Here is a 13427-nt window from a genome sequence, read left to right on the forward strand (position 1 = left end):
GATTTTACTAATTTGTTGAAATTGGGTGATGAAATGATTTTTTTAAAATATCTTGGAATCTAATAAATTGAAGCAAAGTAAAAGTTTACAGATTTTTTAATTTTAATATTAAAAAAATATTTTTGTCGGATAAAAAATGAATATGTATTCATAAAAACCATATATGATATCTAAAAAGTAAGTGGTCATCCTTCAAAAAAAGATAGAAAGAAATTACTAAATGCTACCCGGAAGGAAACAACTTGATACAGTTTCAATAAATTCCAATTTTGGCTTAAAAATTCAATTAACAAACCCTAGCTGAGTAAAAGTTTACAAATTTTATAATCTCTGGCCCGCAATACTCGGGATGCAGACTGAAGGGTCGCATCAATATTTATTAAACACCACCCAAAACGGCCGCGGACCGCGAGTTCGTGCTTTCAAATCGTCCATGGTGAGTGGGTAGCTGCTGTCTGACAGTAACCCAAAAGTTTTTCCCAAAATAAAATACAGCTGGGTTATTCGTGGATGCCCATAAAAGCGTGTTTGTGGACGCTAGGCTTCAAATATTGTCTGCTTCTTCTCTTCGCCTTGGTCTAAATTCTCTGTTAGATCAAAGCTCACTCAGGGAATCATCCTTCCGAATTCAGTACGCGGGGACTCCTGAGATCCAGAGTTTCTCTCACTGGCAAAACTTCTTGGACCATAAAAGCAAAGATGGCGGGAAATGCTACAAAGAGTACCTTGGCCAAGGGAGCTTCCGGGCCACTGTCCCTTGTGTCTGTGAACCATATATCCCTGGTATGCCGATCTGTTGAGGATTCTATGGACTTTTATGAACATGTTCTCGGTTTCTTTCCTATTAAGAGGCCCGGATCATTTAACTTCGATGGAGCATGGTAAGTGGATAAACAAATACACATGGCCATGGTGAGAGGCCAGGGTCTACATGGGGAAATGGAGTGTGCCAATAATTGCTTTTGGGAATTGTGTTGATCTCACTATTGTTTTTCCTGTAGGCTCTACAGCTATGGAATGGGGATACACTTGCTGCAGAGTCCTAATCCAGAGGCAATGCCCAAGAAACAGGAGATAAACCCCATGGATAATCACATGTCCTTTCAGGTATGTTTAAAGAGATCAATCCCATGGAAAATCACATGTCCTTTCAGGTATGTTTACAGAACAATAGTCTCACTCCCTAAAGAAAACAAAACGGTATTTTCACTTCACAAAAAGATCAAATCCTGTGGGGTCTGTTTGTTTTCACATATCAAACCACTTTTCGACAGGAAAATAGCTTTGGCGACTGCCGTTAAAGAGAGGCCGCTTTTCTTAAATGTATATGAGAACAATCCCTACGTGAACAGTGCTTTCTGAATGGTTCTGTTTTTATTTTAAATTTGCTGATTGTATAAAATTTTACCGGGTAGACGATTATCCAGAAATTTACAGGGTAGGTTATTGAAAAAGTAAGTTAATAATTGGAGAAATAAATTAATAAGTGCCAAAGGATGAAAGGTTTTTTTAGATAGGATTCTCTACCTTATGTAACAAGAAAAAATAGTATCTAATTATTTTATATTTTGGAGTTTTTCCATTTTGGGGTTTTTAGCTGGAATTGACTGAAACTTAAATTTGGTTTTTTATTATATTTATGGATTCAAATACCCAAAAAAAAAATTCTGGGACATTAGAATTGTGGAGAGTTGACAACTAAAACTTATGGTTCTAATATACCCAAATTCTCTGCATAATTTTAGGCAATTCCACCAGAAAAATATACCTGAAAAGATCCAAAATGAATAACAAGTAGACTAAGGCATAAAAAAATTCAGTATAGTGTTATACTAGGAAATCATCTTCATTTGTATGGTAGATTCATAATATTTCTGAACTTTAAAATCAATTGTTTGACTTAGCTTTTGTAGGTTATCAATTATATTCACCCGTCTACAATTAAAATAAATCAAATTAAATTCAATAAGCATGAAAATATGTATTTTACTCCCTTATAATTTTTCATTTCACACTTTTAAAAAGACCCAAATTACTTATTCACAGGCCAAAAAAAATCAAAATCAAAGCAAAAGTCCCATACATGCCATTTATCTGTCTCCTGTAAGCTATATAATTTGATTACCATACCAGTTAAGCTACATAATTTGATTACCATACCATTTAAATGTTTTGTTTGGTTACTGAGATTCACTCGTAATGGTTAATTTATCTGTCTCCCGTGAGCTATATAATTTGATTACCTTCCATTTAAATGTTTTATTTGGTTACTAAGATTCACTTGTAAGTGGGAAATGATTCATCTAGAAAGCTCTCTGACGTTGAAAAATGTGCCTCGTAATATTTTTTGGGGTTGAGAGAAGGCTTCAAATAATATCCTAAAATGAACTTTAAAATAGTGTAAGAAACTATGCTATTCAAGGACTGGGCCAAAAAAATATTACCTATCTGATATTTGTTTATTGTCAGTGTGAGAGCATGCAGGTAGTAGAGAGCAAGCTTATTGAGATGAATATCAAATTTATAAAACGCACCGTGGAGGAAGGAGGAGTTTATGTTGATCAACTGTTCTTCCATGACCCAGATGGCTTCATGATTGAGATCTGCAATTGCGAGAATTTACCAGTTGTGTATTTGGGTTCTGCAGGATCTGCTTGCCCTCTCAGCTGCCAATCCAATGTTTCTTCAAGTAATGCAGCACTCCAGCAGCAGCAGAGATCCACATCCTGTGCACCAGTTGCAACCATGTCTCACCAAATGCTCCGAGTTCCTTGAAGAAAAGAAGCCTTTCAGCTTCTTCGTTGGGCCTTCCATCATAGATAGCAATAAAACTGTGTCTGTTATGCCGTGCCATGAGTTGTAGTGCATTGGTTGCCCATGCCAAGGAAGCTGGCGTGTGATGCTTCCTGGAATTTGCAAGATGACTTTGTGTTTTACTATAGCGATCTACTACCATTTGATTATTCCTGACTTGATCGCTTCAAGCGCTTGGAAAGAGTATGCAGTACAGTAGACTAGTTAGTAGTTTAGACTGAAATCCTGATCATGTGGGATGTCACTCTAAATTTATAGAACCTGTAAATATATATACCCATGCACGTTGAGTATTGTTAATAAAAATATGTTATTTTGCATTTATTATTTTTGTTTAAATAAAATAGATTTTTACAATGATATAGAATAAGGTGCTCATAAGAGAAATGAAGCAATGGAAGCTCTATATTCCATTTGATAAAATAATTTAGATAAATTTATTTTTACATATATAAGATATTTACAAATAAAATAAAGAAATGGAAGCAAAATTCTCATGTGAATGAAAGTAATATTTTTCATTTAACTATATTTTATTTGATGGCTTAAATCACTTTAAATATATATACAAGATCTAAAAATAATTTAGGTAAAAATCAATTTTCCAATGTTCACAATCATATCCATCTTTTCAGTATTTTTAAGTGATTATTAATGTTTTAAGCGATTATTAGGTCCTTAAAACAATATGATCAACATAATAAGAAGGAACCCATCTTTTCACAGTATTTTTAAGTGATTAATGTTTTAAGCGATTATTATGTCATTAAAACAATATCATCAGATGATGATTATACTGGCCAGAGATATGGGCTGGTACAACTTGTTTTTTCCAATCATCATTGTAACATTCTAACTTATCGATGTAAATGATTACCAAATTAGAAACAACCTTGCTCCATTCAGATATTAAATTAATTTGTTCCTAAAACCTCTTAGTTTTCCTACACTGGGCAGTTTTCCTACACTTGGCAATGGCATTTTCATATAGTCTTATGATAACAACTCTTAGTTCATAGGAACTTTTAGCTTTTCTAAGTTTTTTCCAAAAGTTAGTCAAGTTTAAAATAACAAAATTATCCCCAGTCAAATGATAACCCATAAAACTAGCAAATAATATCCCATGAAACCTGCTTGTTCTGTTAATTTTTTTTCCACTTAGTATCCTATAAAACCCACAAATGAACTCTGAAATATTTGAAATTCCAAAAAAACCATAATAAAATCTGGCAGAATTTTTTGAAAATCTAATTTACAACTATCAAACTTCAACATTTTAGATGCTCTAAAAGTTTTTGATAATGCTGAATTCATTTCCACCGTATAAAAAAATTCAAACCATTCATTCTGTTTTTTTGAATTTTTTTTATCCACTTAAATAGCACTCGTAATACATGGCAATCAATATCTGCAGCAGCAGGCTCAGAAATAGCACTTGGAATACACTGCAATGAATAGCTGCAGGTTGAGATGATACAAAGTATATACAGTGACGCACTGGAATCGTTGCAGAACAATAGGATACTAACTGATTTTCAAGATGCAATTGCACTGTGTCTCCGTTTCGATAATTATAAAGAGAAGATGCGGGGCCAATTAAAACCCCATGCTGCCAGCGGAGCATGCAGTTGAATAAAATACCCACCAAAATCTGTGCATGCAAGTTGAATAAAATAGCCACCAAAATCTGGGCCGCTCCCGTGACCCGTCCAGGACCGGAATGGAGGAGGCGTAAGGAAGTGATGTTCTGCTAGCGCATGCAACAGTGTCACCATCATTATGCCTGACGTGGCATACGTATCTTTACAGATCATACCGTAAGATACAGCGAATACGGACACGCGTCCAGCGAGACTCATGGTAATATTTGTTTGAGCTTATCCATTCACATGACATCGGATGCTCTCTCCTCCACTGACTCAAACACGACCCGACGATTCCAACGTCGGCGACGCCTGCCCGTGTTGTCTCTTCTCCTCCGTCGAAAACGGAATAAACCCCAGCAGAATAAAAGTTTACAATTTTTCTAAGCTCAATTATAAAAAAATCCGAACTGCTCTAAAGATGGAAACAGCTTTATACAATTTTAACAAATTCCAATTTTCCTTTCAAAACTTAAAATAACAAACTTTAGTAGAGTAAAAGTTTACAAATTTTCTAATTTCAATATTACAAATTACAAGAAATTCCTAAATGCTATAAATTACAAATTTTCTAATTACAAATATGTACATTTTTTTTTTGTACTTGAGTTTGATTAAGATCCATGCTATTACTGTGTAGCAATTTTTGTTTTGTTCGAACTAATTCTATAATAGTTGTGTTGAATGTATCATAATGTCCTCTATTTGTGTTGCTTACTCTACTACGACATGAGTACTAAATTTTTTCACATAATATTATACGACATCCTGCTCGTTTCCTTGCTTACGATGACATGTCTGTATAAAAGGTTCGGTATTCTTCTCAGTCTTGCCTGCATGTAGAAAAAAAATTTACTAATTTATTATTCCATTGTATATACCAGGACCCGTGAATATTGGGGATTGTTTCTTTGCAGTCTGTACGAAACTAACCCCAATTCTCAGCTTTTACCCTCGTTGCAGCTTGTTTAACCTTTAAACTTTCATTCTTCTACAGTTAAGAGATTTAGGGTGCATCTGTAGTATTCATGGTTGTTTACAATTTAGATTAATGGTGTATGCAAAGTGCCCAACAACACAGTTTACATTCATTTCCACCAGTTAACGGAGCATTTATTTAAAAACAAAACTCCATGCATCACAATAACATCATTCGGTTAACTCATATAAGAATTAAAATAGTAGTTATTAGGGTTCCTATTCAGAATACATTCCCATACATAATAGCAATATCATTTTGTTAGTTTCCACAGGGAATAAAAGAAAACCATGTAAAACTTCATCCATATCTACTAGGTAATTTCATTTATACTAGTTTCACAGAAAACATTGTTAGACAATTTTCACTGTAGTGTCTTTTCTTAGTGAGATAACTTTGATGACACTTGGACAGGGTGATTTTGACGCAATGATATAAATATTATGCATGTTAGACTTATGTATATGTTTGTATGATATAACCCTGGTTTAGGTCACACTATTGCTGCGTGCTTATGATATAGGATGATTTTAGTAAGACTGATTTTGGATAAGTGCATATTATCGATGTTTTCTCTTTTGGTATCCTAGTTTGGACATAGGTGTATGACATGGATGATAATCCAATATTGAGACACATAGATCCATGGATGATCATGGTTATGTGGAACATATGGTTAATTATGATTTATGGATGATATCTAATTGAGACATAATCTTGTACTAAGCATGATGTGGCAAGGGACTTGGTTATTTGCAAACCAAGATGCGCAAATTATAAATGACTGTGGAAGTCATGATACATGATTTTTATGATTATATATATTTAATCTTGTATTGAGCAGGATGTGACAGGGGGTGTGGTTATTTGCAAATAAAGATGTTCAAATTATAAATGGCTATGGAAGTTATTTCTCCAGAACCAAAATGACTGTGGAAGTCATGCAAAATATTTGGTAAAATGTGAATAAGTTAATTATGAAATTCATTAGATATCTTTGATCTATGAGATTGTGATGTGTGCAGGGCTTGGAACAAGACCTTACCAATGAACCATCAAATGGGTATGAGCTCACAATTAGTACTTTAAGGTGAAGCGCGGAGTTTCAATGTAGAGTAGATGATAAGTCATGGAAATTGGGGCGCATAGTCCTAAATCCATGAAAGATAAATATGTGGAGTCTTGGATCTATAATAAAAGGATTAGGGCGCGGAGTCCTAAATCCATGAAAAATAAAGGCATGGAGTCTTGGATCTATAATAAAAGAATTGGGATGATTTGAAATTGATCATAAACTAAAACTGAAGTAGAATTTGATTAATCGCCAATAGTGAAATGATTTTGTTAGATCTAAGACTTTTGTGATCCATAATGTATATATTAGTCTTTCGGATTAATCACATCGTTGAGATTGTGTCGACGTTTCGAACCAGCTAATGTGGTTCATCTTCAAGACAAGGTGAGAAATCAGTAGATCTGAGGGAATAAATAGCAAGGATGCATCACTACTCAGAGTTAACCTTAAGTGTTGAATGTGAAAGACTGAAGGAAAGCAGTTGATTTAAGACTGAATCATTAACTTAAGAAACATAATTAAGCTTGAATTTGTAGTAAAAACAGAGATAGAAGACAACAAACATTGATTACGAAGTTCGTCCTTGATGGACTACGTCTCTGGGTTCGCTTTCAAGATGGGCGTCCGCTTGATTAGGATTGATTGAAAGAGGTATTTTACACAGCAAAAATACCAGACTGAATGTGCACACAGGCACTTCTAGTCTCTGTCAACAGAAAGCTCTCTCTCCTAGCTTTCCAACACTTGTCTCGGTTCCCAAGTCCGCCTCTGGACGACCAAGATACACTCAAATCAATAACTGCCTCTTTGGCTCAGCATCTGCTTACAAGACTCCAAAATCACTCTAATGACTTTTACATGAGAAAATGATGAATTTATAACCTCCCTGGTTCATTCGAGGCTCTCATGGCTAAGATAGGCATGAATGGTTGTATTAAGGTTGAATGTGCTTGGTCTTATTACTAGCTGACACCTTAGGTAAGTGGTTACATGGTGATTGTATTAAATTTATGCCAAAATACCAACAGAAAACCCAAAATAGACTTTATGATAAAACTTGACCCCTAACGGTCTGCTACGAGCGCGGAACAACTTAATTGTTGGCATGTGAATGCCACAGTCTAATCATACGCTGCCACCTCCGCGGTCATCCTCCAGTGGTTTTGGCTAACATTGCGCTCTGACTGTTTCATGTGATAGCCTACCTCCGACAGTTGTGGCTTACTTGGCGGTCTTACCCCAATGGATCCGGTGAACTGTCAAAAACCTCCGCTGCGGTTACTGCTACGGTTACTCCTTCGACTATTCACATGTGCTTGTCTTTGTTTGGTGTCCAAACCCGCGCGGTTTAGGGGTTGTGTGTTGTATTATTTTTAATATATATGATTTAATCATAAGTCCGAATGTGGGTTTTAGCCATAGGTTTTGTGCATATAAGTCCTATGAATTAGGTTTTTCGCCATAGTTTTAGTGCTAGGTTTTAGGATTAGATCTTTAGCATAGGATCAAGACCTTATTACATCACCATAGCAAAACCCATTACAAACCACTTTGTCACATTATGACATTCAAACACCATGAAACTTAAACAACGCCGAAATAACTGAAGACAACACTAGCGACGCTGAAGACGACCTGAACTCTCTGGATACACTGGAATGATAAGATCCTCATAGATCATGGGACGCGGAGTCCTAAATATTTAAAAGATCAAGGTGTAGAATCTTGGATCCTTGGAGTAGATCAGGGCGTGGAAACCTCAATCTATTAAGGCACAGAGATGAATGCAATAGGGACGCATAACCCCTATTATCCGGAATAAAAATGCTACTCATGGGTAGCTCAAGGATGAATTTCATTAATAAAATCTCATTTCTGAAAATTCTGGAATGACTTTCTAAAAATAGAAAGTCATGTCTAGCATCTCAAGTATGACTTTCCAACACTAGTAAGTCACCTTCAATCAATGGGTAATCAAGTATACTTGAAGGATGGTCACTTAACTTATCATTACTTAATCCTAATAGTTCAATCTCGATTTAATCCTCAATATTATTATCTTTTATGAGACTATGATATTATTATTAAAAGGGAGTTACAAGTCACCTTCATCTCCTCAGTCACTTCACACTTCTCTCCTTGATGACTCTCATGGATATATGTAAATCTCTCTCTTTTAATAACACATTAAACTCTCTTTTATGCACTCATCAAAGAATGACATATTCCTCTTACACTCATTAAAGACATGTCATAAAATATTCCTCTTACGCTCTCTTTAATGCATATGTTACACTCTCCTTAACTAAGACATGCATACCTCTCCTTAATGGCATGCGTTACACTCCTCTAAATAGAATACAAGACATGCATATTACTCCTCCTTTATGACAAGAATTTCTTGCTCCTCCTATATATGTGTCTCATGAATTCTCACTTGGGGGAGGTGTATGGTGATACCAAGAGTTTAAGAGATTGGAAGAAGATTGTGAGAGGGAGAGATTTGGAGAGTAGCCAAATGCTAATCTAAATCACTAAGTATCTCTACCCAATGGAGTTGAACATGAGTGGTATTGAGAGGAAGTAAAAGTTATCTTCCTCAACTTGCCTTGTATATCTCTCTACTGTTATATTTTGGTACTACTTGTGAGCTCTTACAGTTCGAGGGTTCTAGGGGGAGAAGTTCTCCCTGGATATGGTTGGGTGGAAAACCGGATGGTTCAATTGAGTTGGTTAAGGAATCAGAGATGAATTGTATTCTCAACGACTGGAGTTTCACATCTGACTAGGCATAAATTTAATTGTCTTGAAATTTTAGTGTTGTAAGCATCTAATTTGGTTTAAGCTTATGTTATTTAGAATATTATTGGAATTATTATTGGTGTAGTTTATGGTACTAACCTTGGTATTGTAGCATTTGAGAAAGGAAAGCCAAATATTGCTTAAGGTAATTCCAATAAATAATTTCCAAAAGACTTGGGTAAGAGTTTCATGAGTTATGGTTTTGTTTCATTTTAATTGAAATAGGTAACTAGAGACATGTTTTAGAAATGGTTTCAGGATATGTCGCAAAGTGTTTGGAAAACAAAATACGTAAATGAGAAATGCTATTATTTTTATTATATATGCAAATGATTATGCATGAATAAGTGCTAACTTGCAACCTACGGGAGAAGTAAGGAAAGTGACACATACCCAACATATACCTGAAGGAATCACTTGATCATCCCTTACAATAAAAATGAAAAATAATGACATCCAAGAGATTCAATGAAAGTAATTGAGGTAATTTTATGTCATTATGTGCTTCCAATACTTGCAAATGTAGATGACAAGTAAGGATACGTAATGCATTAAAATAATCATCACTTGTTAACTCTTATTTTGGAGTGATTCTTAACAACTGAGGATGTTTTCCATGTTTGATGGAATGGTTGAATGAAAATAATGCTTGATGAATCTCAAAACTCTTCAACTCATTTAAAGTAGATGAAATGATTTATAAAAGTATTTGGGAAATACATAAGTAATTATAACTTAATTCTGTGTTCCTATTTTTTTATTCATGGCTGTAGATTGAAGTTTGCATGCCATTTGTTTGACAAAATTTGTCAATGAGATTCTAGGAGTTAGAACATTTGCTAGTTTAAAAAATTGCATCAGTGGGTGTTTTCGTAATGATTCAGGTAAACATCAGGAGGTATCCGTTCCATTAGAACTTGTAACCTACGACTTGATTCCAAAAAAAAAACTTTTCAAAACCCAGATTGTAAATCTGGGCGATTTTGCAGATTGTTGTTGTCAACTGTGTGTGCTTGTTGTCAAGTTTTGGGTGAAAGAATAAGATGATTTAGTCCCTGTTTTAATATTTTTTTATTTAAAGAATTAATTTATAAATTTTATGAGCTAAATAGGCTGTGGAAGAATCTTAGATTCATTCAAATTACCTTAAGAGATTCCGACTTCCAACTGTTTGACAAAATGCCTCAATGGCTATAGATTGCATGCTTGCAAGTGTTTGTCAAAAGGCCTCAAAGGTTGTAGCTTGTAGATTTCATGCTTGCAAAGTGTTTTTCGAAACTTCAATGGATGTAGCTTTTGTGCATATAAATTGTTAGAGTAAATGCCCTACTTATTGTAGCTTTTATGTACTAGAAAATTTATGAATAGATTATTTAATAGATGTAGCTACCTATGTCTGCAAGTTTTTGTATGAATGTGAAATGATTTTAATAAGTTGTTGGAACGTGAACAAAGAATAAGGCAATTGTTACTTTTATTATCTAAAGCTTTCATTTAAAAAAAGGGTTGTTGTTGGAAACAATTTTACAGTGACTAATTCTGTAGGATTTTGTGCAAGTAAGCATAATAAGTTTTATCTGAGCTACATGTATTCATGGGTGCAATCTTATGTTTCAATGGTTGTAGCAAACAACTAGTGTGCCCGATTTTGGCAAGTCCACTGTTTTATTTGGCACTTTTGAAGAATAATATGCTTCTGAATTTGTAATAGTGGTTGCTCTTGCTGCAACATTCATTATACGAGTCTCATGAATGAAGCAATGTTATTGGGAGTTTTTAATTGATGAATCAATAAACATATCATATTTATTAGATTTACTGATGAAGAAAGGCATATTCCTCCTTTAGTTATCTTGTTATAAGTAGGTTAATATTCATATCCTTATATGTGATAGAAGCATACTAATTTAGGTTCTTGTGGCATACTTTTATGGTTATGATGTCAAGAGTCAATAAGTAGAACTTATTTAACATAATCTAGGAAATCAAATAGGTTGATCTAGATTAATGTTCACGCATGGCATTATGGTGGAATTTATTTCCAGTCTTATGTAGAGCTCATGTACAGTATGAAAAGAGCACATGCTATCATACTTTAAACTTGAGGGGAAATGTGTTTTGGAATTGGTTTTAAGGGAAAGTTATCCCTGACTTCTTATGTGATATTCTTATATTGAAATATATGAAGGGACATGATTACATGATAACTAAGTTTGTAATGCTAAAAAAAAATGAGTATTAGTGATTAATGTGACCTCTACTTCTCTATATTATTGATGGTTGGTAAGGTGGGACCTTACATTCACCCATGTGGGTGTTATCCTTCTGTCATTTCTTTAATGCACATAATTTATGGTTCCTATATAATTACCATTCTCTTAAAATTACTAGTATAAGTACCAGGTTTGTAACACTTATCTATTTCCTAAAGTGGTCTGTCACAATATTACGGAAAGAAGGGTGCTCCTCCCAACTTGCGAGATCTAAAATTAAACCTGGTACTCCCCCCGATCCAATTCCATGCTCAAAACAGTGAGACCAACTTGTCTCTTGACCACTAGATGCCAACCAGTTTCAGTCATTGACAATCTCTGAGTTATACTGGCCAACCAGCTCGAGAACTCATATTTGATTTTCTCTTTCTTGTCCTGTTAGATTCTGCAAAAGAATCAGAAATCTAGAACAATCGTCCCCTCTTTGCATTAGGTTCCTCATAACCTCTTGGCTTCCCAGAATTAATTTTCCTAGAGAGAGATCAGGCAGCTAATACCCAGCCCTTAACTATCTTAACTATTTTAAACATGGAATCTTGTCTCACATCCCTCCTTCATAACTTCCAATAAGTCTTTTACTGTAGTAAAACAAGGTAATCCTAAAATTACCCTTGCAACTGAGGGACATCACATCTCTCCCCCCTCAAGTGGAATACTGTCCTCGGTGTTCATTTGCCTTTGGAACATGCTTGGATAAGCTTCCAACATAACTTGTTCATCCTCCTTGGTGGCCTCTTCTGGGTGAAGTGCTGCCATTGCACTTTAACCTCGGGGATAACTCATTTCCACAATATGGTTTCTCTCTGATCGAGAACACATAGGGGTTCGACCATGAAATCCCCGTCCAGTTCGACCTACATTCAAACACATTCAAGGTTAAATCTAGACTGCATTATTGAAGAGAGAGAGAAACAATACTTTTTTTTCTTACACTACTTGAACATCTTGCCACTAAACTGTGTGTCTAGGATCATGTATGTATTCTTTTAATAACAAGACATGGAATGCGTTATGAACACGAATATCGAATAAGCTACTGGACCAACTCGTGCAATAATATGAAAGGGACCACAAAGTCATGGGGCCAATTTAGAATAATTATTCCATCTTAAGGTACTTCGCCTGAGCTTAACCCTTAAGTATACATGATATCCCACTTGAAACTCTAGATAATATCTTTATTGATCACCATAATTCTTCTCCCGATCTTGAGCGGATTTTAAATAGGATCATACATTTTTCACTGTAGCTTCCATGTCTTTAATCATGTCAGGACCTAACATTAGTTTATCCTCCGGGTTGTTCCAATTGATTGGTATTCAACACTTCCTCCCATACAACACTTCGAATGGACTCATTTTCAACGATGCATGGTAAGAATTGTTGTATGAAAATTCCACCAGGTGTATGTATTCCTCCCATTTCGTGGGCTGCTGCATTACATACATTCTAAGCATATCCTCCAACACCTGGTTCACCCGCTCAGTTTGTCCATCCGTTTGCGGATGATAGGCAGTGATGAATTGTATATGAGTGCATAAGCTAGTGAACAAAGCCTTCCAAATGCGAAGGTAAACTTCACGTCCCTATCTAAGATAACCATCTTAGGAATTCCATGTAATCTGAAAATTTCCTTCATGAAGATGTCAGTGATTTGTACAACCTTGTAAGTTGATTGGGCCGAAATAAAATGAGCAACTTTTCTCAATTTGTCTACTACTACCATTATAGAATCATTTTGCTTCTTTGATTTCGGCAGTCCAGTAATAAAGTCTAGGGTCACAATCTCCCATTTCCATTCAGGAATGGGTAGAGGATGAAGCAGGCTAGCTTGATGTTGA

The 13427-nt window shown here is 35.1% G+C and overlaps 1 protein-coding gene across 1 annotated transcript; it reads left to right on the top strand.

The window, feature by feature from the left end:
- The first annotated feature begins 432 nt into the window (after positions 1 to 432).
- Positions 433 to 3138, top strand: LOC149162965 (glyoxylase I 4-like). The gene is made up of 3 exons (XM_089437469.1): positions 433 to 881; positions 1002 to 1107; positions 2470 to 3138. The coding sequence occupies exons 1-3, from the start codon at positions 700 to 702 to the stop codon at positions 2773 to 2775; spliced, it is 594 nt and encodes a 197-aa protein (XP_089293595.1). The 5' UTR covers positions 433 to 699; the 3' UTR covers positions 2776 to 3138.
- The last annotated feature ends 10289 nt before the right edge of the window (positions 3139 to 13427 follow it).

The sequence above is a fragment of the Pinus tabuliformis genome, chromosome 5_2 (assembly GCF_031772625.1).
Source record: "Pinus tabuliformis cultivar Carrire ecotype Pingquan chromosome 5_2, CPIR1, whole genome shotgun sequence".
Taxonomy (NCBI): domain Eukaryota; kingdom Viridiplantae; phylum Streptophyta; class Pinopsida; order Pinales; family Pinaceae; genus Pinus; species Pinus tabuliformis.

Excerpts from the sequence above, each read along its gene's own strand:
- LOC149162965 (XM_089437469.1), top strand. The coding sequence starts at position 700 with ATGGCGGGAAATGCTACAAAGAGTACCTTGGCCAAGGGAGCTTCCGGG. Across the intron at positions 882-1,001 it reads TTTAACTTCGATGGAGCATG|GCTCTACAGCTATGGAATGG; the intron begins GTAAGTGGATAA and ends TTTTTCCTGTAG. Across the intron at positions 1,108-2,469 it reads ATAATCACATGTCCTTTCAG|TGTGAGAGCATGCAGGTAGT; the intron begins GTATGTTTAAAG and ends GTTTATTGTCAG.